Genomic DNA, 25202 nt, shown 5'->3' on the forward strand with positions numbered 1-25202 from the left:
CCTGTGGTTCTCCAACTGCTCGTTGAGTCTGCTCTAGCTGATCAAAAGACTGGATTAGAACATTAGGAATGAGGATGTTTCCTCTCCGCAATGTAAACAAAAATCAAAGGCCAAATAAATAAACCAGGCTTTGCACTGTTGTCTGGGTTCATGGGCAGGCCAAACTGTCATTTTCACCCGCAGTAGTTCAGGAAACTGATCCACTTCTACATTTGCTACTGTTTTAGAAATTAGCCACCGAAAACGTAATAGTCTATTTGTGAACAAGTAAGTCACAACTTCTTTAACAAATGTTAAGAGTGTTTATGGCTACAGTCTATCCAGTAATGATGGCACATAAAAAAAGCACTTCCTTGATGCTATTTGGAGGCTTAAAATAACCTTAAATGTGTATGACTGGTATCATTAAAGGAATATTTATTATTATTATTATTATTATTATTATTATTATTATTATTATTATTATTATTATTATTATTATTATTTACCAGTAGTATAGTCTCAGGCATGACCTTTACAAAGAATTAGAAAAAAATGAAAATACCATGAGTATATGTACCAAGTATACGATATGTATTCAGCAATTGCGTATAAGAAATCAGTATCAGACCATATTTAAGTGCAAAAATTACATAAATGTAGATCGTATCATAGATTAAACTCAGTGTCTGTGTTATTTATGTATTTATTTTTGCCTGGCCATGTGCATTAAAGCCAGTGTGTTAGAGGTGAAGACAGATGGAAGGTTTAGCCATCCATGGCTGGTTTGTTCATCTGGCGAATGTCTTTTTTTTCTTTTTACTGAAGGACAGTTGACTTTTATCTTTTTGGAGGCTTTTTCATATTGTCCTTAATGTGTTCCAGCCTACCCTTTCCTCACACATTTTTTCCACTATGTGATAGGATCACATTCCTGCACCAGGTAATGAAAATGACCAATCAAAAGGCTTAAAAAGGCGAGGTTTACGACTTCGGCAAGTGGCACCATATAGATGTCTAAATATGTGATTGAAGTCCATGAAGCTTACCATCCATCATTGACAGTCTCTACTGTCCAGCAAGGTCGCTTTTAAACAGTAACACATTTCTGGCCCTGACAAATCATGACGCCGTTTGTCTCTGGTGTACCTCACTCGTGTATCTATATCACCATAGTGGACACATCATCATCATGCATACTTGCATGATCTATAGTGCCGGCTTTGTTCCCTAGTGTCTTGTGTTTCGCATATGGTTTGTACACCTGGTTCACCTTAAAGTGCTGAAGTTAATACAGTGCATTGTATCATTTCCTCGAATTTATAGTCTGGCATATTAGTTGAGCATCTTGAACAAGCACTACAGCGCTACAACAGGCATGCAGGCAGAAGTGCACACTGGTGATGAGGATACATCTATCGTACTGAGAAAAGACAAGAAGAACAGGATTTTGGTGGTTAGACACATAGGCTTTAAAATTCCTAAAGAATCCCAAGTCAGGATCCCAGGTTTTTGCCTGACCAGAGGAAAATGGAAAAACCGTGACTCTGTTATTCTGTGCATGCCATTTTACTGGCAGGTTTTGGGTCTACTTGTCATCTTATTGTGCTTCTCCCTCGCAATAGCAAGGCATGCCTTGGATCGTCTACAAATTTTACAAAATGATGTCACTTTCTCATCACATAACTCACATAAGGAGGAGTTCCTCTGTTTGGGTTTTGCCTCAACTAGAAGATGGCAGATTTTATTTGGATCAATGGGATGAAATGTAAGCTCAACTTACATAGCAATTACAAATATGTTATTGTGGGTATAGAAACAAAACTGAAAAAAAAGCATTACTTTTTAAAACAGATATAATTATTTCAATTGTTGGCCTCTTAAATCTGCCAGAAAATGAGGAGTTTTGAAATTTTGGCAGACACTACTTTAGCCTACTACTGAAGATTTTTGTGCCAGTAGAAAAGGAGTTCCAGCCAGAGACATTAATCAAGACAGTTCTGTGCGACCCTTTGATTAATCGATGGTCTGGCACGGCTTTTATGACAGTGATAATAGTGACCACGTGGAAGATTATTGGCAATTTGCTTTTTTCTTTATTGTCTCATTCAAGAAGTCCCTATCCCCATCTACGGGGCATGACGACTCACTGAATCACCTTTCATAAGGATAAAGATGATGTAAATAAGGTGCAAGTTATTCACCTTCACAGTCTGCAGCTATTACCTGGAACACCTATGTGAGATTTTGGGTGCTATGTGTTTAAGAGTGCTCTCCACTACCATCATCAAAACAACAACATTTTTTGGAAGTATGGTGTCCATCCTTCAAATAGAATTCCAGAGACATCAATGCCAAAGCACACTGAAGTTCTCCTGGCAGATGAAAATATTACTGAGACACTTTTTGTTGGTTTCCTTTCATTTGTCATCCATCTGTATTAGAACTATTATTATTTCCATGAATTATGGAATAGCTTCTCTTTTTTTTCTATCTGGGACAAGAAGCCTGATTTCAGTTGTTCTTTTAATTGTTGCTTTATTGGAAAATCTTATAAAACAAGAACATAAATGTGTTGGTGAAAGCTTTAATGTATTCAATAAAGTGTCTAGACTTGTAAATTTTTCAAGTCTAGGAAAATAGCTTGATTAACAAGAGGAAATTTTGGCAATTTTTTTTAAAGTAAGTGATCATTCTTTATCTTTATAACCATTACCCTGTGGCTTTTAAATGGTTTTATCATGTGAATCTTTGGCTTTAAAAAACACATAAGATCACATACGGTATTTCTCATAGTTTTATCAAACGCTTCCTCTACTTTGCTGAAATATCTGCCTTTTCTCTTTGTCAATGAAGATTAAGTGGCTTTCACCGGGCACAAAGATCCCACTAGGCCAGTCTGTCAGTGGCTAGTCAATACAGCATGAAAAGGCCAAAGAGTCAGCTTTGCTCCGAAAAAGAATATGTCTAAGCGAGCATGATGAAGACCAGCAGAGGAAACTGTTTCCGTCCCTGTGGGATGCCATCATATAAACACTCTGAACTCCTTGTTCAGTAATAATCCTTAGGGCCTTGTCATGGAAACGGAATGCCAATAACATCCATCAATGAACGACCATTTTCAGTTCAAAGTGCAATTATGTTAATTTTAAACATGCAACGTACCATAGCATTGACATAAAAATAGACAGAAATGTATTTAATGCAAGAGTTTGTTACATTAGTTATGCTGTGGTTAAGCTCAGCTCCTTTTACTTGCATTTCAACTTCCAGATGTAGCCTGTCATCTGTCTGTCACCACATAATGGGACGTTGTCTGTTAAGTTGGTGCCCTGCACATTAGAGGAATTAGTCACTGATAACCTATGTCAGGCTCCGACTAAGCACCGCATACCTGTTTAGCTGTGATGAATATGGGAGTTGTGCCGAAGAGGCAGAAGGAAGGAAAACAACCTTCCTTAATGGAGACTAGCTCCCATGTTCACTGAGTTTACCACTAGCCTTCTTTCCACACCCTCATCGGAGAGTGTTGTCACATTGATGGTTTGCAGGCGTTGTGTGTTTGGGAGTGCAGAGCATGTTTATCTGAGAGGGGGTAGTGAGTTTTTGGTTTTTGAAGTGCTGGGTGTGAAGGTGACCCATGAAGGCTGTCAGCGGTTGTTAGATAGAGGAAGTGCATGCACTGGTCAACCTGGCCTTGGCTTTGCAATCAGATACTCATGTATACTACATATATATGTCTTCTTTATTATATGACATAATTAATTTCTTTTTATAAAGGGCTTTTTACTAATCCATGTATTACTCTAGCTTCCCCTATGCTTGATCATATCTCCAACCTTAACCTTGGTGTTGGGTTCTCTGTAAAAAAAAAAATGTCCTACAGCATCTTTGATGTTTATTATCTGTGTATGAAATACCCCACATGACCACCACCATTTGGTTTGTGGGGACATTTGGTTTTCAAACAGCCAGCAAAAGAGTGCAATCACACAGAGTTAACTTACTATAGGCTTAGTTCATAATTCAGATAAACTTGTAATTATGATAGGCAATAATAAATAAATAATAAACCCTAATTTAGATGGACAGTTTTTGTCAGTGATATCAAAAATCAACAAATCAATTTTCTCAACACCAGGAATAACAAATTATTCGTTGAAATTCCTAGCAACCCCTGTGGCTAGACCATGTTGATGGGACTCAGCATGACTGATTGCTAAATCAAATTTACACATTTGCTGTGATTATTTTTTCAGTAAAGTGACACCTTTGTCTGTTTTCCCATAAACCAGTCTGTTTCCCCCCTTTCTCTTTTGTAAGGCAGAGTGCACTCTGCGGGGATCGTCCAAGCGAAAGCCGTCTTTTCTCCACCGGAGAATAGATGGTGGCAGATGTTGAAATAATCCGTCAGATAACACACAACAGATGTCTTAATATTGTCCAGCTCATACTGGAGACAACATGAATGACTAGGGTTGGCCCGGTGAGGCAGAGACAGAGGCTTGCCGGGAGCGCACATGTTTGATAGATTAGAGGGGACTGAAGTAAGCGGAGAGCAAAAAGGAAAGAACGGGAGGACTGAGACTAAACACACTACTGTACACACCCTTTCCTGTCAGCGTGACACTATAATCTATTATTTAAGCATTAGTGATGCGTTAAACAGAATATTTATTCATATATTAAATATTTACTTTACTTCATAACAAGAAAAAACACTTGACTCAAGATCTGTATCTAAAACAGCTCTTACAGGCTTTTTAGTTCCTTGGCTTTGCTGAAAACAACGTGCATGAATTTATAGTTCCAGTGTTTGAAGGTACTTCATCAAAATAATTATTTTTTTAAATAATTTTTCCCACAGGAAGGTGGGAGCATGGCTTCTATGTTTGACTAAATGAAAACACATTATAGAAGGGTTTAAGACACCTTAATCAACTCCAATAAATTACTAGGTTTAGTAGAATTGCAGAAACTGCATTAAAGCTACAGTAGTTAGATTCAGCTAGTTAGATTAAGAAATAGAAAATCCTATTTCCTTGCCAAGATGTTTACAAACCTATGAAATTGACACTCTTATAACAAAGTAAGAAAAAAAACTGTGGTCCATACACACGTTTCATCACTCAACACGTAAATCTAATCACTCAGTGGTGGTTGCTTTTCTTTCTCTGACAGCCAGAGTGGGTTTTGCACTTAAAGGCAGCACAGCAGTTACAGTTAGTTTACTAGCCTGTGGCCATGATTACACTACACAGAAACAATGTTCCTCAAGGGTTCCTTATGTGTTGAGGGTCTCTTCCTAAAGAAACCCCAACTCTTGTAGGGCTATATATAAAAACTTACAGATCAAAAAAGCAAAGAGCTCAGTAGGGTCCTAGAATGAGATTTCTAAACATACACTGACGTTAGATTAACACATATGTACTCACTGGTCACTTTAATAGACACCACTAAATCACCACTTAATCGCTAAACAAAATTTGATTATTGAAGATTTAAAAAAAGCACCAGCTGGTAATTGTCTAATCTTTGACTATCCAGTTTCACTGAGCTTTTGTCTGCTGTAGCATCAGATTCCTGTTTATGGCTGACAGAAATAGAACCCAGTGTGGTCTTCTGCAGTTGTAGTCCATCCATTTCATTGCTTGGCGTGCTATGCGTTCTGAGATGTGTTTCTGCTGACCATGGTCATTGTTTGCCTATCATCTATAACCAGTCTGATCCTCTCTTTCTTCTCCTCCAAGGTGTTGGATGTTTCTTGTTCCTTTTGCAACAATCTGTGTAAACACTCAAGAATGTAGTATGTCAAGCATCCAGAAGATCAACAGTTTCTGATAATCTTAAACTTAAAATCCATCTGACTGGTCACTGCCATGGGATTTTTATCCTTTTTTTTAAAAAATCTTTTATTTAAACATAAACTGAAGCTCTTGAGTCTTGACCTATTTCTGCCACTGTATTAGCTGAATGTATAATTTCATGAATAAACCAATATCTGCTGAACAGAGAGGTGTGACCTGTACTTCAGGAAACTATATTTTCACAATCACCTTATTTCCGAGAACAATCGCCATATACTAATGTCCGTTTGGCAGACTATAGCAGGAAAACAATTATTAAGGTTTAAAGGGTGTGTTTAGTAATACTTTAAAAAAGACTAAATTGCAGTGGGTATTTCTAAGGTTTTTCTTGGCATATTTTGCCACACAGTTTTTCTCCTGTACTCAATGACTAATAAAATTCCATTCTCATGTCTGTTTTCTTTGTTTGTCTGCAGTGCCTACAGCCATGCAAGGAATTATGGGAAACCAGAAGGGTTCTTCCTCACAAGTTTTGTGAGGTAAGCCTTACCACACAAAGTCTGTTTCACATTGCCAATGTGTTTGAGTGAGAAGGATGACTGAACCACAATTGGATACGAGATGTACATAAAGAACATAACAGTCGTTAACCTGCTGGGAGATGCTGCACTGGCAGACAGAGCCAAGAGCTCTGGACATGATGTATGTGCATGTTTGGTAGAATGTCTTCCTGTGATTTACTTTCACCCATATCAAGGTGCTATATGAGGAAGATTGTGAACCAACATATAAAGTTACAGTACATTGTGATGTTTTGTGATTTAAAACATGACAAGCTTGTATGTGCATGTGTGTATATACGGTATATATATATGTGTGTGGGGAATGGAAAATCGAATCACATTCATATTATCTACCTGGCCCCTAGGTTCAGATTTGATTACATTCCTTTAATCCTTTTCTGTAGAGTGGTGAGGTATTAAGAGAGGATATCTAACATACAAAAGAATGTAATTATGCACTGGGAAAGTATAATAACTGCTCAGACTGAATCTTGAATTTTCAGTATTCTGCTAAAGATGCTCAGTGTAAAAGTGCAGTACCCTGGCAGTATATTAAACCAATTGGATGTAATTGTATTAGAAACAAGCTGCATGCTTTGTTGTTTCCCCAACTGTGTGATTCACCCAATGGAAGAAACATGTGCCTTGCATCAACCCAGAGAAGCATCAAGTTAAGTAATTCTTGGAGATGTTTTGCAAATGAACGGTTTCCAGAGTGCCTCGGTCAGGAACCCCGCAGCCAGATGTGTCCTCTGAAGCGACGCTCTATGTGCGTCGAGTCTGTTTCGGGCTTAAAGTAGTACAGTGCCAGTGTTGGCAGGAGCATGATGTTGCGAGCACACGCCATGGCTGTGTCTCAGACGTAACCGCTATGGCCAGTGAACGTGGGTGGGTGTCTGCTTCTAACCACTGTATCTCCTGCTCTGTCTCTGTTTCCCCATTTCTGTCTCTTTATCCCTCATTTTCATAAAAAGAAGCATCACGAGTGTGTGACCAGTGCTGAGTTCTTACAGTCGCTGCAGATGCAGAAGCAGGGAGATTGTCCTTCTCCTCAAAGGGCATCAGGCTTCGCAGCCGCCTGCGTGGAGAGTTGCAGCGCTGACAGCGAGTGCTCTGGAGCTAAAAAGTGCTGTTCCAACGGCTGTGGCCACACCTGCCAAGCACCAACCAACCTTTATAAAGGTACGATAGGCATGATAAGTACAATACTGTATATGAATAAAGGAGCTTAAAGATTATTGTAATCAGCTACAGTTAATGGTATAAAGCATAGCACAGCACGCTCCTGCAACCAAGATCATTCAGCTGATGGAAAGTAAGAATTCCCGACAAAGAACTGATAAAATTGGCAGAATATTGCTAATATATCCCAACAATAACAACTACCTACTGCACATCAAAGCAGCGTTTTGGTTCCTTGGTGTTCACTGGAGAATGTTAGATCTGTATGCTCTGTATGCTCTAATACTCTGAACATCAATGATCCATTTTGATGTTGCACTGTAACATCACACCATTGATTTAATTTACTGTCACATTCTCTTTCCAACCATTTTAACATGCAGAAAAAGTAGGACATTACGTAGGTGCTTCCCAGCATGTGTCATTCTTGTGTCATAGGCGTCCCCCTGAAGCCAAGGAAAGACATGGCCTTTATAGAGGACCAGCACGGACAGCTGGAAGTGACATGGATGTCTAAGTTCAATGTGTCTATTGAGCCAGTGCTGTATATTCTGCAGAGGAGATGGAACCATGGCATTCATCCCAGTGAAGACGAAGCCTCACCCTGGCGCACTGTTCTGATGGTAAGAGAACAGCAACACTACTCCAGGCCAAGTTTTCCACAAACGTACTTCACACTACCGTCATCTGTGCCTGGATTAGAATGACGTTTATTTTCTCTGCCTGACTGACAATATTTGCGTTTTTGGATCCTTTAAGACAGCATTCAAATACTCAAAGTTAATTTGTATAGACATTTCAAAGTTTATAGCTAAGATAATGGAAATACTTGGACGAATTACATACCTTAGTGGTCCATTAGTATGAACGCTATGATCTATAATGTAAAATATTTTGTCTTGTAAAACGTCCAAAGTACATCACTTAAAGCTTTTCTCTTCTTGAAACCATCCTTTATACAGATCATCTTTCTTGACTGTCAACTTTTATTTGAATCCAATATATAAGAAATATAATCCGTTTTTATTTTAGAAATATGATATTATATTTCAAATATAAAAACTACATGTATTTAGCCACATGTATTGAAGCAAGCGCTAATTTAAAAATCCATGTTTCACAGGTATGCAAATCTGTGATCAACCATCACACAGTGTTTGCGGTCATTCTGTAAAGGTGTCCCAACTTTTCACTGGACAAATGTTCAATCAACTGTCCAGGTTAAGCGTTCCTGTGCCTACTGTATTTTCAGATTCTTGTTCTTGGCTGAACCTGAGATCTTCTGCTGTTGTAGTCCATCCACCTCACAGTTTGACACGTTACGTGTTCTACTCTTTATAGATGCTTTTCTACTCAAATGAGTGTAAAGAGTTACCATAGACATCTTTTCAGCCAAAACCAGTCTAGTCGTTCTCCCTTAACTTCTCTTAAAAAGGCAGTTCTGCTCACTGGAACTGCGATGTACAGTATTTATTATTATTATATTTTTTACAGCATTCTGAGTTAACTCAGAGAGACTGTTGTGTGTCAAAATATCAGATGAGCAGTTGCTAAAATGCTCTCAGATCACAGTGTTTCCTCATACTGATGTTTTAAATGTGCATGATTTTATAGACTGGACTGCTGCTACATGATTGGCTGGTTGGATAGCTGTATATTGTAATTAATATAATTGAATATCAGTTAGATAGGTGTTCTGTGAGAGTGTATACTATTTTTTTTCGTCTCTTGCTAGACATTTCCCTGATGTTTGAAATACAAAAAGCTTATGTTTATGGACTTGATAATTACTGTGTTTTTTCTGTCTGGCATACTTAACCCTCTTAGATCATGCTGGATTATTCTCTGTTTTTGGGAGTCCAAATTCAAAAGGGTTCTTGACCTTTAATTGTTTGGTTTTTCATTTTGTTTTTGCTCTTGCTTTTTATTGTTGTGTCTGATTTGAATTAATCTGTGTATTTCAGATTCATTATTGCCTGCTTTCCTGGCATTAAAACTTAGTCATCATGTCTAGAACGAACTCTAGAATGTCTATGTTAGTCTTTTGTGTATGAAGTAATGGTACGACAATATACAGTAAGTGAAGGGTTTGATGTTGAATTGCACCTTTATAATAGACAAATCACTGTTTTACTCAACATGTACAGTATATATGCCTTTGAATTAAAGCTGACATTTTGCACTTTAACCTAATAGTTGTTGATTCCTTATGAAACACAGAGCCAAAACGACAAAGGATTGTGTCACTGTCCAATTATTTACAGATTGTATTCTTTAGGGGATACTCTCTGAGAGGCTCTGAGCTCATCCAGGAACATGATTTCAACAGCCCCTAATTGGGGCTTTAAATTTCAAACTATCAGATCAAGAGACCTTGGAAACAAATAGTCCATTGTCATCTCCATTTTCTCCCAATCGGAATTGCAAGGTAATGGATAGGAACATTTAAATAGAGTTTTCAGCAGGTCTAAGAAGATCTTCTTGCAAACGATCAACCAGTCATTACAGCACTGACGGAGTCCTTTTATCTGATTTGTCTTAATTAAATCTACTGTGACCTCTGTCTCTCTGTCTCTCTCTCTCTCTCACACACACACACACACTCTCTGCCAGACCATGGAAGAACGGGCCTTGCTGCAGGATGTCCGGCCCCACAGGTGGTACCAGTTTCGGGTGAGCGCAGTGAACAGCCAGGGCACACGTGGCTTCACCACTCCCAGCAAGCACTTCTTCTCAGCCCGAGGTAAACTGCTACACTTTTTCAACAGATTACATTTTGTTGAAACTTTACTGCATCTACTGGCATTTCAATCAATAGTCTGCATATTACATTTTTAGTCAGACACTCAGTAATATGGGTAAAGCCTCGGTGTAGATTGCTGGGACACTGCTGAGTGAGAGGAGTTATGGGGAGTTACAGATGAACATGCAAATCCTTCACAGCAGTTCAGCAACACTGCAGAGTCAGCCATCATTGTAAAACTGGCCTGCCTGAAACCAGAGCAGTCCACAGCCTGTACATCATCACAGCTCGCTCCACTCAACTCTCTCACACTCCCACGTACACACACACCCAAACACATACACCCCATCTCTCATGCTGAGAGTTTGGCATGCCGACATTGTGTCACATTTTTAAGCATGTTTTAGTGAATGCAGAGATGCTCTAGGATAGACTTTTCCATGGATGCAGCAAACAAACACACAAGGGCAAACAAAAAAAAATGGGAAACTGGCTTAGTATGAGATTTTCTCATTGTATCAGTTTTTGCTTTATGTTTTGTTTAGTCTTATTTGTTTGATTACAATTTATGATGCAAGTCAATTTTCTCAGGGACGTGCTTCACGTTGTCTCAGACCACAGGGGTGCTTGATTTGGCACGTTCTGAAAGTGAGTCTATTGAAAGGCTAAATCCAAACTATAATTACATGCAGACTGAAGCCATCAACAGTAATGACTCAAATCAATTCTTGTTTTATTTTTAAAGATTACCAGCACTTGGAACGCTATAGAGAGTAAAATAAAAGTGTTGAAAGTCTTTTGTTGATGCTTATGCAGATGCTCTTTCATTGCTGAAAATGACGTCTGTCGCTAATTCACGATTTGCCGTTTTCTATGGAAAGCACAGCTTTGGTCATATTCTTTTAAAGAAAGTACTCTCTTTAGCCAGTATTGCAAATCACTGTTAACATACATACTTAATAACACTTTGTAGAGCCATTTCTTCACCATATGGCTCTCTTTGCCCCTTCCTTGGGGTCACAAAACATGCAACTTTCATCAAATTGCCATGGGACATCTGAGTGGCAGGGGTGCGGGGGTGCATGAAGAATGCTGGAGGTCATAGGTCATGTGCGTAGCTGCCATTACTCAAGGATATCTGGAGATGAAAGGTTCCTCCTCCGAGGCTATATGACTCGGTGAGAAAAAATCCAAGTGACAGTTTTCCACTTGCGACCTTAAAGCAGGCAGCAGGGCCACATGTGTCGATCGGGGGTTGCCTCACAGAGCGAAATGGAGCCTTTGTTTTCGTATGGATGCTGAGAGTTTGGAAGCCCACCCTAAAGGCCATCTGCAGTAACCATTTAAGCGTTTACAGTAGATAACGCTGCTTTCTCATGTCTGGTGGAATTGAAATCAGATTGTTTGGTTTAAAAACTAAAATGTGTTCCAGGTGAATCACTAGTTGCTGTGGATAGTGAAGTTCTGTCTGAATATTTCTTCATGTTCGCTGCTGGTTTGATGTTTTGTGTAGTCAATAACAAAGGCATGAGATTGTGGTTTTGTATAGAGTACATTGTACACCTAGCAACTTTTCCAAATATTGTGATGAGGTGAAATTGCTGTAAAATGAGGAGCAGATCTCTATATGTGTTCAGGCAACATGACTTCGACACCCCTGCTTGCGTTGTTGCGTGGCAGGCTTATCCACCCCACCCAGTGGCAAGAGACTGAGTTTCCATTCATCATATATCTGTTCCACTGAATAGTTGTCCAGCACACACACACACACACACACACACACACACACACACACACACACACACACACACACACACACACACACACACACACACAATGACACACATGCACTTACACATATGGCCTGCTGAGCTTTGGTGAAGACTTGCAAAAACATTCCATATGAGGCTAAGAACCATGAAAGACCATGAAAGCAGAATAACAGAGACAAAAATGACATGAAGACAATGACATCTAGTTCTGTTTCCATTAACATTTAATTGTAATCCTGGCATACAAACAATTGATCTTGTTCTCTTAATAACTCCAATGCGTTTTCTTTAAATTATTAGCTGGTGCAATGAATAAACCTAATTTAATTGGGTGTTACATCCTACTGAGCTCCTTCCACTGGCTACGTAAAAAAGGAAGAAAAAGTGAACACAGCAGCACAGTACTGTCAGGCTTTTTTTTTTATTGACATCGATCTTCATTTTGCTTACAGTTTCCATGAGTTCTTGAGTTGCATCCCTCTCTGGCTTGCATGGACTTTCTCCACTTCCACTGGCTATAGGCCACATCAATAGAACACAAACAAATTTGACTAGAATCAGCATTCTAAAATGCATGTTCTCTTTTCTCCACATTACAGACCCGCTGCCCCCAGAGAGGCCACAGAACATCAGCGCTGCGAATCAGACTGTGAGCGCTGATGGCAGGGTGAGCGTGCTGCTTCGCTGGGACCCCCCCAGAGAGGGAGACCTGCTGCTCAACCATTACAAAGTGACCTGGAGCGGCCCGGGTGGAAAGGAAAGCAGCAGGGTCGCAGACGGGGTAAGACTTCCCTAGTGCAGCTCATATCTCATCTCCCTCAGCAGCTAAGCACCGCTCTAACTCTGGCTTTGACCGCTGGACATATTTTTCTGTCTCACCTTCACTTCTAGCCGGCAGGAGGCTTTTGTATTGAATATATCTTTTGTGAGCGGAAAATGCATTTTTGGAGAAAAATGAGGCCGAGCAGTCATGCCAAAGCCCAATGAGGTCCTCTGAGGTTTTTTTATCTTTCCCCAGCTGTTGAGGTTCATGAATTATCTGTTTGTATCTTTCACTTAAGAAAGCTATCTGGCACCTGCAAGTATAAGGGACGGTTATCAGGTGAACCCTTCAGGCTGAGGAAGTCCTAAATCTAAATTGGATCTGAAGAATTTATCTTCATAATTTCACCATAGCTGTTCAGACTCGTAGTTTTAGCCAGCGTTAGCTCGCAGGTGTTGAACTCGTGTGCACCACCTGCATCCTAATAAAGTGCTAGAAAGTGTATTTATTTCTCCGCAAAACCTGTAGTACAAAGACGCCATCTGCTCTTGTGATCATCGTATTTTACAGTAACCTAAGCACTCTCCTTGAAGCCGCAATTCTCAAATGGTTTTGATTAGGTAATTTGTTTTTACAATGCAATAACTTCTGGGTCTGAGAAAACCATCCATTGCACTGAACAGTAGCCTATAAAGAAGAACTATTTTAGAGACACAGGTTTTAAAAGAATACCGATTTCTCTTAAGCAAAACCTATTCATGATGTAAAAAAAAATCATTATTTTTGAGCTGCCTGAATTTGAGAAATATTTTCATTCAAAAACCGCAGCGTTCAAATAAAATAGACCACTTTATATCTTAATATATATTATTTGTCATCCGAGCATGAAATGAGCTCAGAAGTCTGCACCATTTAACACAATGATGATATTAGTCCAACATAAGTATCAAGCTCTTTTCTTGCTCGTTTGTCTGAATGGTTAGGTTAACAGAAGAAGACAGGTTGATGGTGGAATGTGATACAAGACCAGAGTCTGATGAGCTCTGCCAAATCCGCACTGACTTTTAACGGTTGACCGAAAGACCACTCGCAGACCCTTAAAATTTCATTATGGTTTTTTATCAAGCTTCATGATAGAGATGATAGAGATGGGTCTTCCACCACAAGATTGCTAGGAATTTTTACAAGGGCTCCCACTTCATTCCCACATTAAAATACTGAAGCCAAGGCAATTCCAGTCACATTTTACTCCAATTATTGTGAATCAAAGCAGGACAGAAACTAGTGGTGAAACTCTACTATACAATATTAATCCTTTGTATCCAGGAATGCAAGACTTAGTGGCCTGCTTTTAAATATGTTCTCCTTTCTTGTATCTGTCCTGCATAACTTTCCCTGACCTCATCAGTAGGAGAAAAATTCCACCAAGGGCCAGGCAGGATTTACAGAATGTTAGACCACTTGTTATGAGCCGCACTATAAAAATGTTTGTGTTGGAGCTCGAAGCATTTACGTGGAATATTCACCGAAGGGCTAGCTAGGTTTTTTTTTGTACTGCATGTAAAAGGAAGCATTGAAAACAGAGTGAACAGGTTTAAACCAGACTCCCAATGAAGATTTATGACATTACAGTTAAAAGGAATGAAAAAGCATGATACCAGGTAGAAATGAGTATGCACTATATTGTACTATGGCTATACTAGCATAAAAGAGCTATTTCTACCAACATTGAGATCGTCTTGCGCAGGTTTGGTTTTAAGCAGAACTCAGTTTCCCATTGGGTCATGAGTTAAAATAGAGTTCAGAATTCAGAAAGTCAAAACATACGAGCCTGTGGTGACAGGGGAGGGATTCACACAAGTTTCACTGGGCTCGTTTATCAGCACACTTGTGAAACACATGTTTTGGCTATCTGGAGAAGCCTGGACATATTAAAGCTCATTATTCACCATTAATGTCACAAATCCTGGATCCCAGTTGTCTCAACTGGAAAATCAATGGCTCTCCTACTGGCTAGGCTGTTTGGTCTACAGCCTTATGTACAAAAGGCCTGTTCAAACTTCAGTTTAGATATTGTGTCAGTTGTGGTATGACAGAATGAACGCAGTGGTTAAAAACGTTTCTGGTCAAAAATACTGGAGTCAATGCTGTAGTATGATGATCTTGGTACACACTTAACCGTCAATAAATGTAAAGATAATACATATAATACTACTATCGACAACATTACTACTGATAGTAGAAGTAGTGTAGTAAAGGTTCTACTACAATTTCTACTGGCACTACTATTAACTACTATTTCTGATCATACTAGTAGGTCTGTAACTACTTATAATTATACTACTACAATTATTAGTGTTACTAACAGTATTACTGTTATTACTATTACAACTACTGTTACTAGCAGTATTGCTGCTACTATTATTATTACCACTAACACCATCACTACGACCACTACTGTTACTACCATTAGTATTATTAATGCTTCTATTTCTATTGGCACCACTTCCATTACTACTACTACCACTACTATTACTATTACTAGTACTTCTAATAACAATGTTTCAATGTGATAAATATAATATGTATTTAACAGTAATGTATTTAACAGTAATGTCAAAATATAACAAATGTACTACTACTACTACTACTACTACTACTACTACTACTAATAATAATAATAATAATAATAATAATTATTATTATTATTATTATTATTATTATTATTATTATTATTAACTGTCTGGACCTGTGACTTTTCCATGTTCCATAGACTCTGGCAGAGATGGAGCTGGGAGGACTCCAGCCAGACACCCATTACATGGTGAACATTCAGGCAGTTTCTTTCTGGGGACAGAAGCGCTTGAAGAGCAGCCGTGCACAGTTTTCCTTCAAAACAGCTGCTTCCACTGGTAAGGGCTATATCTGAGCAAGGTTCATTTGTTTCCTTTTCTGCTTGCTCTAATATAATTTAGCTCATGAGCTTTGGAGAGCTCATGTAGTTTAATGAATTATTTTACAAGACTTAGCCCATGCCTTCAGCTTGAAGCCAAAAACATAAATTAAACAGGATGGCTGTCAGATCTGAACATTTGCACTTTTTGTTCTCATCTCCCCATAGCTATTAATCAGCTTTGTCACTGGCGATCATGCAATGTCAGGGCCGCTAAAAACACAGGAGACCTTTATTGTAGGATGCCTCTCATGTCCGAGCAGTATCTCCTTACAGGAGTTTACTTTTTGGCACCTAAAACATGCTCATTTTTCCTCAGATGAAAGGAGTTAACCTGTCATACAAGTAGCAGTTTCCTGGCATATATCAGCACTCTGGATCAGTTCTTATCTGTGTTCAGTTGAATTGTGGGTCACTAAAGGGAGTTTTAGAAGAGATGCCCTGACTGAAACACCCCACCAGGGCTTTAGTTAACATCAATTCTGTATTGTACCTCACTACCAAAAAAATTGTTTTTTGTATCGCAAAGAGGAGTTTCTCTTCACATGTTGTTGTTTTCTGTTTTTAATTATGCTTCATAAATCATGCACTAATTCCACACAGGCAGCAAAGAAGCATGAAAATTTAATTTAGTGAGTCCACGTTGTTCTTTGGCTTTGTTCATCCTGGCAGGTTAAAAAATGTCAAATTCTATTCAGAATTTATATATATATATATATATATATATATATATATATATATATATATATATATATATATATATATATATATAAAACCTCGACTATTATTGCTCCCTTGTGCACATTTTAATTATTATCTTTGTTTTTCCTCCATTTCCATCAGCCTTCGAGAGTCCCACAGGATATCTTTAAAACTTTGCTTGGATTATAAAGTAGATTTGTTTAAATCAATGTCGACTAGCTATTAAATGACCAAGAAATAATGAGGTGAGGCTTATGCAGCTGACAGATATGGAACTGAATGACTTCTGCATATAATGTGTATTAGCATCTCTTTATGAATGTGTCATATTCACCCTGTGCTGAATAATTATTTACAACTTTTTTCATATTCGTTAGACTTTACATCTGCTTCCATTTTTCAAAAGTTCCTACTCCTACACAGAATTCGATCAGGCAACCAATCATAAAAGGCCCCAAAAGGGTCATGTGTAAAATTAATTCCACTTGGTTAATGTGAATCTCGTGTTCTCACAGCAGGCTTCTCACCAGTTACAGGGGACTTTTCCAATGAGCTACCCATCTCCCGTTCATCACCCAGAGTCCTCCGACTTGAAGCTGCAGCTCCCCACTACCACAACAACCAGGTGCAGGTCAAGGTGTTTTGGAAGAGTCGAATCTCAGGCAAGTGGATCCAAAAACAAAAGCTTTGTTTTACACTTGCTGTGTGTAGCTGTGTAAAGCAATATATTGTCTTGTATGTTGTGCTGTGGTCCTTCAGGGATGTTATGAAATTCCACTTTACATCAGGTCAATAACATGAGACTTGATGCGAGACACATTGATGGAGAATGCATAAATCAGGAGCTCATGAGGAGCTTCCATCAGGCAGGGACCATATTAAACTGAAATTGAAATTGCCTACGTTGTCCTCACCCCAATTATACAGATCATAACTGTGCTGGACAGCCGTTTCAATTTCACAGATGATCTGTTCGTGTCCTTGAATCAGTCGGAGCCAAAGAAAAGCAAAGTAGTGACTAATGTTTTATTGAAGAGCATTACAAAGACACAAGCTTTATGGTGAATTTTATCATTCCTGCATAAACAGACACTCATCAGGGTGTCCTCTCTGTATCTCCTCCAACACATTACTTTAAGTTTGCATAGTAAGCATGTTCAGAAATGACTCATTAGGTGACGCAATGTTCTTCAAAAGTGGGGGGTGTGGGGGTGGTTCTGCTGAAACCACAGAGAATCATAAAGAGGGCTGCTGATTTACCACTATCTCTTGGAAGGAGGTGAATAGACATATGAAGACAGATTTAATAATATCAACATGGCTGTGAAATGAAAAGCAGATGGGGGACACAGCTCTTTGGGCCTCTGACAACCTGATGCACTGTGGGAGATGAGTTTGATGAAAGATGTAATGCTGCTTGGACATGGAACAGGAAGAGGACAGGAGGCGGCATGTCCCTTAAAATATGTCCATGCAGCTCTTTAGCCACGGCCTTTGAAAGTTTACCCAGGGCACAAATCTAATACGCTACATAATCTTATGTTTCTCTGTGTAGAAAACCATAGGGGTTCCACTTCATACCTTTTAAGCTGGCTTCCAGAGGTATGTGCTAATAACGTGACCAAGAGAGAGAGAACGGCTACTGTACAGGTATGTTCACTATTTTCTCTGCTTGGCTCTCAACACATAAGTATGTAGGAGTGATTAGAAATGTTTTTAGCAAGAAAATCTTGTTTCACATGGTCTCCTGGCCCAGATATAAATGCAGAAAGTCACTGCATTTCATTAGTCTGGAAAGACTTTTTATATATAACTCAGCAAGGTCATATAATAATCTGGTGGATATGAGACACCCTGGATGACCCGCAGTCAGCTCGAATTTGGACCTGCCAGCCAACAAGGGTGCAGGAGAAACTGTATATTGTTTAATAAACATAGGAATGCGCTAGTCACAGGCTGTTTGCTTTTCCAGCAGCAGGATAGGGTGGTCTTTGCCCAGCCACTTTTAGCTACAATGCACCACACCTGCCTCCAACCTCATTGTGATCTGCTTGAACAACTTTAAGGTGTTTGATTTTAGCAGGAAGGAAAGGTTTTACAATTCTGGAATGGGTAGCAGACATGCATGTTTGGACGGTGTAAAGGAATGCTTTTTAACAGAATATCAGTAGCGGTCACGATACTCAAACTTTACTCAGTGTTATTGTGTTACCTATCAGTGGCTAGCGCTAGAGATATGAGGTCATTATCAATACCTGCATATTGACTATAAATATCAGCTCACATAACAGTGGTTTACTTACTAGAGTTCCTATGTTTTCGTAAAGCCCTTGTTCAAGCCTAGATGTATGGCATTTAATGCTATGGCAGCCAAGAGTGTTATGTTTCCAGACGTAATCAGTCATGGGCTAGTAGCGACAGTAATGAAAATGTGTGAAAACCACAACCATTTTTTATATGACACAAATACAGTGTGGATAAAGGGATGGGTATCAAATTTCCCATCAAAAAAGCTGGGTATAATTCATTCTCAGCAACTCAGTAATCATACATTGCATCAGTTTCTTTCCCACACTTTATTCTTGTTTTATGGTGGTATCCTCAATGATATTTTCATGATTCATTTTCTCCATTGAGTATTGCTATCTCTGGGTAAATTTGTTGTTACATCACGTTTCACTTTTCCTTCAGGGCACACATTTTGTCATCACAGGCCTTCTCTTTGCCTGTAAGTACAAAGTAACAGTGACACCCCTCTCTGAGCAAGGAGAGAAGGCCAGGGCCGTGACCTCAGTCACTACCCCACAGTGCTCAATGCTGAAAGGTCATGGGAAGAAACTACTGTCCTGTGCCCAAGATGGTAAGGCAAAGTTTTTGCACTATATGTTTGAACACAAATAAAAATTAATATGTTAATATTAAATTAATATAAATCCCAATTACAATAGGGGCTATGTAAAATACATAACTATCAACCATCCATGCACAGGAGCAAGAGCAAAATGAACTATGCTGTCTAGGTGGGAGAGAAGGCCTGTTGTATGTGGAAGATGGTGTTTCACTGCTTTCATTCGAGTGTGTTATGCTGCTCTGTGACAGCATGAGCAACATTTATTTAAAACATGTATTAAAAAAACGTTTGCCACTCAGTTCTTGGCCACTGTGTAACATGGAGAGTTAGGTAGGTGGTAGGAATTGTCAAGACTGGGGAGAAAATGGATGAAAATACAGCATTCATTTGCATTTTTAATGGACTAGCTTTATATGAAATCACCCAACAAAATGAAACCTACAATATTCTCCTAGCACTATCTATACTGGGGAAATACATAAATAAATTGGCATTCTATACTGGCTAATAAACCTTTTTATCAGAAATTGGCAAAGGCATTTCAGGGTTAAACACATTTAAAACACAACCACAAAAAAGGTCCTGACATGAATGATATGAGAGAAGAAGACTCACCAAAGACGTTATATTGTTTTATTCAACTTTCCAACAGTGGATAATAAATACAATCAAATACAGTTATTTGGGTTGCTTAATGCTTTTGAAAAAGCTTTGTGTTCGCCTTCAAACCCACACAAAGGTAAAACATAACTACAAAATAACTTCAAGCATTCATGAAATTTTGAAACGCATGTTATCCCCAACCACAGAACTGACATTAGACTTCCATTCAAAGTTTTAACTAAGCAGGTTGTCAGAATTATTCTTAGTGGTAAACAGATATATGATACATATTCAGTGTATTTCAAAAAGTAGCATGTTTAAGTGTTTAAGTGAGAAATGTTTTGTATAGGTATTTGTGATCATGCACTGATGATGATGATGATGATGGGTTTTGTCCTAGAGCGCCATCTACAGGCAAAGAAAGCACTGCAGCGGCCCGAGAAGTTGTTAGCAGAGTTTCAGACAGTAAACGGCTCCCTGGAAGGTCTGTTCAGCTGGAAGGTATCTGAGACCGCACCCGGCCAGACACCCATCACAGGATTTCAGTTCTCTTGGGTCAAAATCTCCAGCAGATGTGTGAACAATTCTCCAGACACACTCATCTCTCATACACTAAATCTTGCGCCTGTAAGTTTGAAGACTTTTATAAGACACAGTGTGTAAGATTTTTACAAATATTGTCATAGAGGATGTTCATCCATTCCATTTAGAGCTGTTCCAGCTCATAAGAAACATGTATGGATTAGAATGTAACCATATTGCATGATTGATGATGTTTATATTCATGATGAATCAGATTTCTCTTTTCCTGGTAAATAAGCGTATATCATGAGTTTGGTAGCCGGTTAGTCATTTTGAATTCTACATTAAAAACATACAGGGTACAACAGCCATACTCCCTGATATTGTCCCAGTAAACACTGAAGAAATTGGATCAGTGGAGCTGTAATACAATCCAATCCCTTTAATGGCAAGCGATATATTTTCAGTGATAGATGATAAAGCAGCTCTATACAGAACTCCAGGCTTAGATTTACAGCCTTTGTTCCAGTTCATCCCAAAAGCATTCAGTTTACTTTATCCTCTCAAGATTGCTTCCATGTCATTAAGTGGAATTTTTCCTTGCCTTAAACATGTCTGAATTCAATTCGAGACGTAGAACTCGAATCTAGATCAAATGTGAATCCTACTGTAGATGCAGGTGGGTCTGGGACTGCACCTTTTTTTTACATTAAGATGAAAGTGGTTGAACCATAAAGTTTCAAAATACTGAATCATGCCACTGATCATTTAGCATGTGAACTTTCAAAATACATTTCTAACATGTAATGTCACTTACAGGATCAGCACTCAGTCAGGGTGGAACAGCTCCAGCCAAAGTGTGTGTACAAGGTGCAGGTGCAGGCTCTGTCTGAAGCAGGCAGCGGGTCCTCGGTGGCCAAAATGATAAACACTCCACAGCTTAACGGCACACCGCTATGAGGTACAGCACACACTGGAAACCAGCAATACTTACTGCAAAAGAGTCACAAGATCAGTTAAGCCTGAGAATAAGAATTGTGCATATGCAACGTTTTTTGTTTTTTTTTTGTAAAAATGCACAGAAACTGTCAAAAGCACTTAACATCTGCAAGCACTGAGTCTGAGACATGCCCAGTTCATTTCTTATCACTTGCTGTAGTCAAACACTTAAAAATAAAACGATAAAGATGTGTCTATTTCTAGTTTTGCGATCAATGATTTTATTAAGAATGATCAAATGTTGTTTTTTGTTGTTTTATTGTTATTCACTGTTACTGCTACATAAATCTAGATTCGTTTTTTTTTTTTTTTTTTTGTGTAATGCAGAATTATCCCGTCACAAAATGAAGTGAGAGCAGTGTGGATTTTAGTGTGAGAAGTATCTCCTTCATGGGCACATGTACAAACACTTTGTCTACACTAACAAACCCATATTAAAGGCAAGGACTTGCTAATGAGCTGATAAGTGGAGTCATGTGTCATGGGAGTTAGAAAAAACACTAACATGTGCTGTTGTATCCCACAGCTATTTCCCCTTCTCACTAACACTTACATTGAAGAAGTAAAAAGCCTCGCCTCAGTGTTCGCTGAAGTGAAGATGCTAGTTTAATGAATAGTGAAACCATAATCACTTCTGAGCAGAGCAGAAGTCTGAAACGTACCCAATGTCAACTCCAGACGAAGGAAAAGCAATTCGTAGCTGCCAGACTTCCACTAGATTTCTTTACAATAGCAAATGATGCGGGTTTGATCAACACCAAAGCAGTTCTGTTAGACAGACTGTAGAATCTGTGTGTGTGTGTGTGTGTGTGTGTGTAGATGGAGGTAAGCATAAATCAGTGGAACCAGCTGGAAAACAAACCCTGGAATTGAATGTTCCTCAGAACAGACTGCAAAGCATGTGAATGTCATTAACTTGATTATGATGAATAAATAACCCAACTTCAAAGCCCAAGCTAAGTTGAAAGCAACGTATGTTACTGAAGCTCACCTTTCATAATCAGCACAGGACTGACCTCTGAGGTTGGGGGTTTGATTCCTGCCTCTTTCCTTTGTGCATGGAGTTTGCATGTTCTCTTCATGATTTGGGATTCCTCCAAGAATTCTGGTTTTCTCCTCAAGCCAAACACGTGTTGTAGGCTGATTATCTGTGCCCTGTTATGGGTGGGCACCCTGTCCAGAGTCCCCTGTGATAGACTCAGGGTTGCTTGCATTCCTGTGTAGGATAAGAGTAGAAAATGGATGGATGGATGGATTATTATTATTATTAAGTTATTTAACAATTCATGTAGTACTTCATAAAACTCAAGCTTGCTTTAAAATGTAAGCAAGCACTCTGTCTCTTGATATGCTCTTGATTCCATTCATTCAAGACATTTATTTAATTAAACAATACATTCAACAGCATGCCTAATACAGTAGGTTATTCTTGAGAAAATGTTGCTTATCTTATTTCAGATGCAGTAAATAGATAAACAATATTAATTTCACACTATTTGTGTGTGTGTTCCTAATAAGAGAGGACCAAGTATACCAAATAAAAGTACCATGCACCTTTAACAATATCACCCTTCTGAGTCAGTCCTTAGAATTAGATGAAAACATGATGCAGTAGTTCAGAGCAGCAGATATTTGACTCGGTTTGAGAGAAGGAGGATTTGCACGAGCTCTAGGGCAAAAATGACTTCTAGGGCAGAGAGCAGCATGAGCATGACCGCACGACTAGCTGACAGCAGTACTTCAGACACACCAGTGAAAACTTACCCAGAGAGCTGAAGTTTAATTAACCGTTTCATTTTATCACACTATTTGTTACATACATGCTGCTGCATGGATCCAGCAAACACTGTCTCATTATTACATTTAACTTACTCTATGTTGGAATGTTGTTTTCTATGGAACATTTACAGGCAAAGCCAAAGACATCACAGTATCGTATCGTATTATATCTTTACTAGTTTTCTAGAATTGTGTCTCTGTTTCTGCTTGCTCATTTTTGGTTTTTAATTTTCCAGGCTGTACAGTTCTGGAGTATCATCCCAAACTTCTGATCTCTCCGTTCCCTACAGAAAAGTGTTTGCTCCACCAGTATGCTTGGAAATGTACTGGTACTTTGCATGATGACGGCATTTCACTTAAACTATGAATCAGTAACAGTACAAAATGTTTAGTAAGTTAAATGTCGAGAGAGATTTGAAGCCTATATTATTTAAGTGTACTTTATTATGTAAAGATGTGTAGCACTGATGTATGTAGTGAGTAGTGAGAGCTGTGTACTGCTTTTTATTTGGGTTATCCTGTTAGTTCACATAATACAGTCATTATTTTCTAATATTTAATACTAATACCTTTCTGTTTCTGATTCCGAAACATTTTTGTGCTGTGCGAGTATAGTTCTAAATTATTTTTCAATATTTTTAACATCCACTTACAGTTTACTGTAATCTAAAAGTATTTATTGTGGTGTTTTCAAAGAAAAAATATGAAAGGTGTCCATGATCTTGACCTCTGTGCTGATATCATAGCTATAAATCCCTGTCATTATGTGTGTTCCATACCAGGTATCAAATTGTCTTAAAAAAGCACATAAGTTGAAGGCTTTGCTTGTAAACACACCTATCAGGGTTTTGGATATTATAAATATTAATACTGCCTTCACCAGTGCCAAAAAACATCACCAGTGCCACTAAAAAACAGTGATGTACAGCATCTGGAATGGCAGAAAAACATGTGAACATTTGCAGAAATGTTGCAAATGCCATTTGTAATAAAAGCATTTTATTCATTTTGTTCAGACATTGTTTCCATTGTACAAAAAAATGTATACTTTCTGTAAATATTGCACTTGTGTTGTTAAAAAATAAAAGTAAATTCATGCCTTAGTCTAGTTCATTTTTTTTTACATAATTTACAAATGTGAAGATTAAAAACTGTGTATTTCTAAGCAGTAAAATAGCACAGCTTAACTGCCAATGGTCTCTTTAATGCAAAGGTTTCTGTTCGAATGAGTGATTCGTACCTGTAACAAATTGCTCCCTGCTTATGAAACAAAACTGTGCTTTACAATGGAGCATACAGGGGATTGACTCAGTGTTTGAGTCATTATTGTGCTTCACAAAAACAACTTATAAACTTATAGATTATTAAATACAAACCGAACCATAAAATCAATGGAAAACCTCTGGGAGAAATATCTGTATTGTCAACATGGTGTGTGAACTCTGGCTATAACAGTTCCTCAGCCTCAGCTACATCAATAAGTTCATAATTGGTCTCAGACTAAGTGGAATTATATATATATATATATATATATATATATATATATATATATATATATATATATATACACACACACACACACACACACAGGTGCTGGTCATAAAATTAGAATATCATCAAAAAGTTGATTTATTTCACTAATTCCATTCGAAAAGTGAAACTTGTATATTATATTCATTCATTACACACAGACTGATATACTTCAAATGTTTATTTCTTTTAATTTTGATGATTATAACTGACAACTAAGGAAAATCCCAAATTCAGTATCTCAGAAAATTAGAATATTACTTTAAGACCAATACAAATAAAGGATTTTTAGAAATCTGGGCCAACTGAAAAGTATGAAGATGAAAAGTATGAGCATGTACAGCACTCAATACTTACAGGTGTTATGAGAGCCCAGGTTGCTCTGATAGTGGCCTTCAGCTCGTCTGCATTGTTGGGTCTGGCATATCGCATCTTCCTCTTCACAAAACCCTAT

General features: G+C 38.4%; 1 protein-coding gene and 1 long non-coding RNA gene across 5 annotated transcripts in view; one reads left to right on the forward strand and one right to left on the reverse strand.

The window, feature by feature from the left end:
* Window positions 1-21400, forward strand: part of anos1b (anosmin 1b) — a 32847-nt gene extending 11447 nt beyond the window's left edge. The window contains exons 3-13 of one of the 4 annotated variants that reach the window (XM_047810617.1): window positions 6263-6325; window positions 7324-7531; window positions 7970-8154; window positions 10145-10274; window positions 12646-12827; window positions 15583-15721; window positions 16983-17126; window positions 18020-18114; window positions 19156-19324; window positions 20319-20545; window positions 21260-21400. In XM_047810617.1, the coding sequence (XP_047666573.1) occupies window positions 6263-6325; window positions 7324-7531; window positions 7970-8154; window positions 10145-10274; window positions 12646-12827; window positions 15583-15721; window positions 16983-17126; window positions 18020-18114; window positions 19156-19324; window positions 20319-20545; window positions 21260-21400 (1683 nt within the window). Of the gene's footprint in view, window positions 1-6262; window positions 6326-7323; window positions 7532-7969; window positions 8155-10144; window positions 10275-12645; window positions 12828-15582; window positions 15722-16979; window positions 17127-18019; window positions 18115-19155; window positions 19325-20318; window positions 20546-21259 lie in introns of all 4 variants that reach the window. The other 3 variants (XM_047810619.1, XM_047810616.1, XM_047810618.1) reach the window with 3 other exon arrangements.
* On the reverse strand, window positions 19935-25164 carry LOC113657945. The gene is made up of 4 exons (XR_003444270.2): window positions 25106-25164; window positions 22431-22655; window positions 21258-21433; window positions 19935-20543 (listed from the first exon to the last, which is right to left on the reverse strand). It is a non-coding gene; the product is annotated as an uncharacterized LOC113657945 (long non-coding RNA).
* Window positions 25165-25202: the final 38 nt, after the last annotated feature.

This window comes from Tachysurus fulvidraco, chromosome 2 (assembly GCF_022655615.1).
Source record: "Tachysurus fulvidraco isolate hzauxx_2018 chromosome 2, HZAU_PFXX_2.0, whole genome shotgun sequence".
Taxonomy (NCBI): Eukaryota; Metazoa; Chordata; class Actinopteri; order Siluriformes; family Bagridae; genus Tachysurus; species Tachysurus fulvidraco.